Raw genomic sequence first — 5,129 nt, 5'->3', positions numbered from 1 at the left:
TGTGCCACTGGCTCTCGCTGCTGCTCGGTTTCTATGGTGGTCTGGTTTTGTATGGTAGTGTAGTTTCTATGTTATTCTGTTTGTAATAGATTAGGAGTACGCTTTTGGACTTAGTGTCCAAAGCAGTGATGTCCCTTAATCCACTTTCTTAGAAGGTTGGAGGGGCTGGTCATTCTGTTTTATACATAGTGTTTTCTCTCTTTGGAGAAGTTTAGAAGTTAAGATAATATCCACCACTTCGTGTGCGGGATACTCCAGAGCAGATGCGTAGGTTGGCTTATAGTCGGGATTTTTCTGTATTAATAAGTCATATTTATAACTTCGTTATGATGAATGGATTTACATTTTCATTTACACGTACATCAGAGGCTATAAGTTTTAAGTTCTCTGTAATTAGAATATGTTTATAACATCCATAATATCCCATGAATATAATACTTATGATGTTACCGTTATTATTATTTCATTTAATAATTAAGAGAAGTAAGATTTTTTCTCTCGACTCTCGAGTTAAATGCATTGGCATTTTGTCCAAAATTGAGTTTTAATATTTTATATAATAGATAAATGCTAATCACTATTGTTTTATCATCATTTTTTATTATTGAATATGTGATATTAAATAACTAAAAATCATTTATTTATGTCTAATTTATGGATCAATTATTTGATACTATGCCATTAGATGTTTAAAGAACAATAATAAAATAGACCATAAGTATAATTTTTCTATATAATATACTCATTTGTTTTTATTTTATTGCATTATTGTGATATTACTCATAATTTTTAAATTACTATTTATTTTACAAAAATAAAATAGTTTTAATATAATGAATTAAAAATGAAACGACGTGAAGTTTGGAAGGAATCCGTCATGATGTCATCCACGACGTGGAGCAATCTTCCATGCCAAGCCCTTCCAAGCCACTCGTACAATTTCTATAAAATACGGTCCTACTCTACACAGTTCGCATACTCGGTATTCGCTAAGAAAAAATCTACACAACCTTTTAATATTCTAATATTTTATTATTTTTTAATATTTTTTTAATAATTTTATTTTTTTTTATTTTTTTTAAATTAATTTAATTATTTTATTTATTATTTATATATTAAATATTTAATAAAAATTAAAATAATAAAAATTAAAAAAAAATAGAGTGTTAAAATGTTGAGAGGTTGTGTAGCAAAACCCATTCGCTAAATCCTAGAGTCGTTTGCTTTCGATATTCTGAGGCCCGTAACAATGGCAGAGGAGGTGGTTCTGCTCGATTCTTGGGCTAGCATGTTTGGGATGAGGGTCAGGGTTGCCCTTGCTGAGAAGGGGATCAAGTATGAGTACAGGGAGGAAGACTTGAAGAACAAGAGCGATCTGCTTCTCCAGATGAATCCAGTTCATAAGAAAATCCCAGTTCTCATCCACAGTGGGAAACCGATATGCGAGTCCTTAATTATTGTTCAATATATCGACGAGGTCTGGAACGATAAGTCTCCATTGTTGCCCTCTGATCCTTACAAGAGAGCTCAAGCTAGGTTCTGGGCTGATTTTGTTGATAAGAAGGTACGTGTCTCTGCGATCCCTATTTTCCTTTTTTGTTTTTAAGTATTGCTTTAATTCCTTTTACGGCTTCATTTGTCCAACAGATTTTGCTGGGATCTAGCGTATTTTCTTCATTTATTGGTTTGGTTTTTTTGTTCTTTAAATCTAAGGCCATTATACTATTATAGTAGTCAGAGCGGCTCAAATATTTTAATCTATTCATTTATGTTTATTGTTTTGATTTGGCCGTTTTCATTTCATGGGTATCACATATGTTGGCTACTTTGATTTTTGGTTTGGAGTAACAAGGTCTATTAGTGTAGACTAGCAAGATTTCTTTTAAAAATATATCGTGACGTTAGTACTTTCATCAGTATTCCATATTTTATCGGAAAGATTCAAGAAACGATGATGATTCTACTAGTCTTAATGTAATTTCGGTTAATTTACTATTAACCTCCTAGATTCGACAGACATATCTCGCAATCAACACTGAATTGAGCTTTTCTTTCTAGATTCTGAAAAAAGTATTTGGGGAATTGACGTCAGCTTCTGCAATTCTGTCCCAGTTTCAATATCTTGGTTTTAATTTTAGGATGTCCTTGAACTCTAGCAGATAAGAGTACTGGGGAAATAATTTGACCCTTGGAACAAAGAGATTACCTTCCAGTCCAATGAACTAGAAATTTATCCTTTGGGCAAACTAATGTCATTCTATTTGCATATGTTAATGTTTAAAATTTTAAATGGCTGTCTATTTAAGTGGTAGATACATGAAAGTAATGAAACCACTTGAAAGATGGTTCCACATCAGTTTTTTTTTGTTTTTAGGTTCTGACATTGTTCATCCTAAGCTACAATCTATGGGGAGTGGTAATACAATGTGCGTGCAAAGTGCAGGTGGCTGATGCTGGGATTAAACTAGGGAGCACAAAAGGAGAAGAGCACGAGGCGGCAAAGAAGCAGTTCCTTGAAATCTTGAAGACATTGGAGGAAGAGCTTGGTGAGAAGCCTTACTTTGGGGGTGAAACATTTGGGTTTGTGGATGTTGCTTTTGTCACTTTCTACAGCTGGTTCCATACATTTGAGACATTTGGAGAATTCAGCACGGAAGCAGAGCACCCCAAGATTATCGCATGGGCAAAGAGGTGCATGCAAAAGGAGAGTGTCGCCAAGACTCTTCCTGACCAGCAGAAGGTCTACGAATATGTCCTGGGTGTGACCAAGAGGTCTTTAGGAGAGTAACGGTTTAGCCCCAACATTGAAGTGCTACCGTATGTATTTGCAATGTTTAAAGGATGGTTTTTATGTGTCCGTTAGAGGCTTAGAGCTTTGTTGAATACTGTGTCTCTGTTGAACGTTTTTTTAAAGGATAATTTAGTCCCGTATCCTTACGTAGTTAAGGTGAGATGAGATGAGATATTTTAAATAGTAATAAATAAAATATTATTATAATATAATTTTTTAATATTAATTTTTTATTATAATTTTAAAAAATTAAATTATTTATTATATTTTATATGAGAATTTGAAAAAATTATAATGATCAGATAAAATAAGATAAAATTGTTTGATTTTTGATAACTAATCTGGGCAAGTTGTCTCCATGAATTTGTCTACTTATTTTTACTGTTTATGTATTTTAATTTATTATTATTATTATTATTATTTTCTTAATGATTGAGAAAATAAATATTAGTATATTGTTTTTTCTTTTAATTTTTTTAAAATATTTACAAATATTTAAAAAACATGAAAAAAAAGGAAAAAAAAAATTAAAAAGTGGTATATAGCTTGTGGAGTACGTTGACCGTGGTAGAGTAGCACAACTCTTTATCAAAAGAGCAGTATCTTTTTATCATAAATGGGTAGTGTTATTATGTCTCTCAATTTATCTGATTGGTATGTCACTAATGTAAATTACATCTTATATTTTTATTTCAAATATTTTTTAAATATGTTTAAATATTTTAAAAAAATACTAATATATTGATAGTTATTTTTTAATTAATAAGTAAATTTTTTTTTAAAAAATTAAATATATAAATAGTTAAAATGTGGTGGTATAGTAATATTATTCAAATCAGGACGACACTTCGTTGTCTCCTCTATATGTTATTATGAAATAGTTCTTTTTCTACCGTTTGCGGCGTTCACTAGTTTTGTTGTATTCGAAGAAATGATCATCTTGTGTTCTTGTTGAAATTCCCTGTTGTGTTCTTGTTGAAATTCCTTGTAGAACCCTTTTGCATAAGAAAAACTCTTTATGCAGTTGCTTAAGGTAAGCGTCGTGCAAACGGTTGTTGATGTGGCAAAATATCTGCAATTCACCGTTTTGAAGATGATAGCCCTTTGAAGTCTCCCTACCCCTCGGTTTCTATTCACCCCATTTTCATCTTTCATTTAAGAGCTTCATTCCCTTTCGTTCCAGAGCTCCGTTCCCCTTCGTCTTCCTCAAACAGGATTCACTCTCATTCCCACAAAAGCCCCACTGAAATCGAACTACTGCTCTCCTTCAAAATTGAAATCTTCTCACTTCCTTCGAAGCCGGCATCTTGCTTAGAAAGGTTGGGCTCTCTCTCCCTCTCTGGCCATTTCGTAACCGCTGGGCTCATAGGATAATTCTAGGGATGAAGTTGTAAGAAATAGTTGAAATGGATTTGGTGAGAAATCTATTAATCATGAAATCTAATAAATGGGTTTTTCTTTCTTCAAACTTCCTCCATTTTAGAACCATTTATTCTTCTTCCTCACAAACACATTTTCCCTATTTCTTCCGGTCATTCCAGAAATCTGTAGCAGTTCAACTTCATCTTCCTTAAAAGCTTGAAAGTGTTGCTGCGAACAAAACCCACCTCTCTCTCTCTCTCTCTCTCTCTCTCTCTCTCTCTCTCTCTCTCTCTCTCTCTCTCTCTCTCTCTCTCTCTCTCTCCTTCCCACAGTCACAAACGTTAGCCATTTCACAGATCAATATTTTTTTTTTGGCTCTATTTTCGGGGGGTTGGGAAATGGTTCGTGGGTATGTGATTTTGTGGGGTTGTTTTTTGATGCATCAATTTTTTGTAGCAGATCAATATTCTAATTTTACAGAAGAAGGCACATACTTTTTTTTATTTTTTTTATTTTTGTGAGCTGTGACATGTCATATTTGAGTTTTGAAGGAAAACTAATGGGAGAAATGGGACAATTGAGGAAGGAAAGAGAATGGAGGGAAGAAAAGGATTTAAGGACAGTGAAGAAAGGAAATTGATTGAGTGAAGAAGATGAAGATGAAATGTGCTATGGGAAAGACGAAGAAATGGGTCTGAAATATGAACTCTCGAAAGTTGAAAGTCTACTTTTTTATATTTTTATTTTATTTTTCTGACAAAAGCTTTGCCACGTCCGCACCGTTTACATGCCGCTTACGTAGCGACGTTTGTACGTAGCAGAGTTGTTTGCATAAATACCTCAAATACGAAGTAAGCAGTTGTTCCATGAGTTTTTAGATGTTGTTCCACGAGTTTGTCCAAGGTTTATCACCGTTTCCAAGGTCTTCACACGATGGTTGGTGCACCACTAGATAATTTCTAGAACAACCCTTGAA

The 5,129-nt window shown here is 33.4% G+C and overlaps 1 protein-coding gene across 2 annotated transcripts; it reads left to right on the top strand.

Annotated features, from left to right (window-relative positions):
* Positions 1-1,185: 1,185 nt before the first annotated feature.
* On the top strand, positions 1,186-2,951 carry LOC122275832 (probable glutathione S-transferase). 2 transcript variants are annotated; one of them, XM_043085113.1, is made up of 2 exons: positions 1,186-1,564; positions 2,375-2,951. In XM_043085113.1, exons 1-2 carry the CDS (start codon positions 1,250-1,252, stop codon positions 2,786-2,788), a joined length of 729 nt encoding a protein of 242 aa, XP_042941047.1. In that variant the 5' UTR covers positions 1,186-1,249; the 3' UTR covers positions 2,789-2,951. The 2 variants fall into 2 exon arrangements, with proteins under 2 accessions (XP_042941047.1, XP_042941048.1); XM_043085114.1 differs by having other exon boundaries at positions 1,190-1,564; positions 2,444-2,951.
* Positions 2,952-5,129: the final 2,178 nt, after the last annotated feature.

This window comes from Carya illinoinensis, chromosome 9 (assembly GCF_018687715.1).
Source record: "Carya illinoinensis cultivar Pawnee chromosome 9, C.illinoinensisPawnee_v1, whole genome shotgun sequence".
Classification (NCBI taxonomy): Eukaryota; Viridiplantae; Streptophyta; class Magnoliopsida; order Fagales; family Juglandaceae; genus Carya; species Carya illinoinensis.
This window is presented reverse-complemented; position numbering and strand designations above follow the sequence as displayed.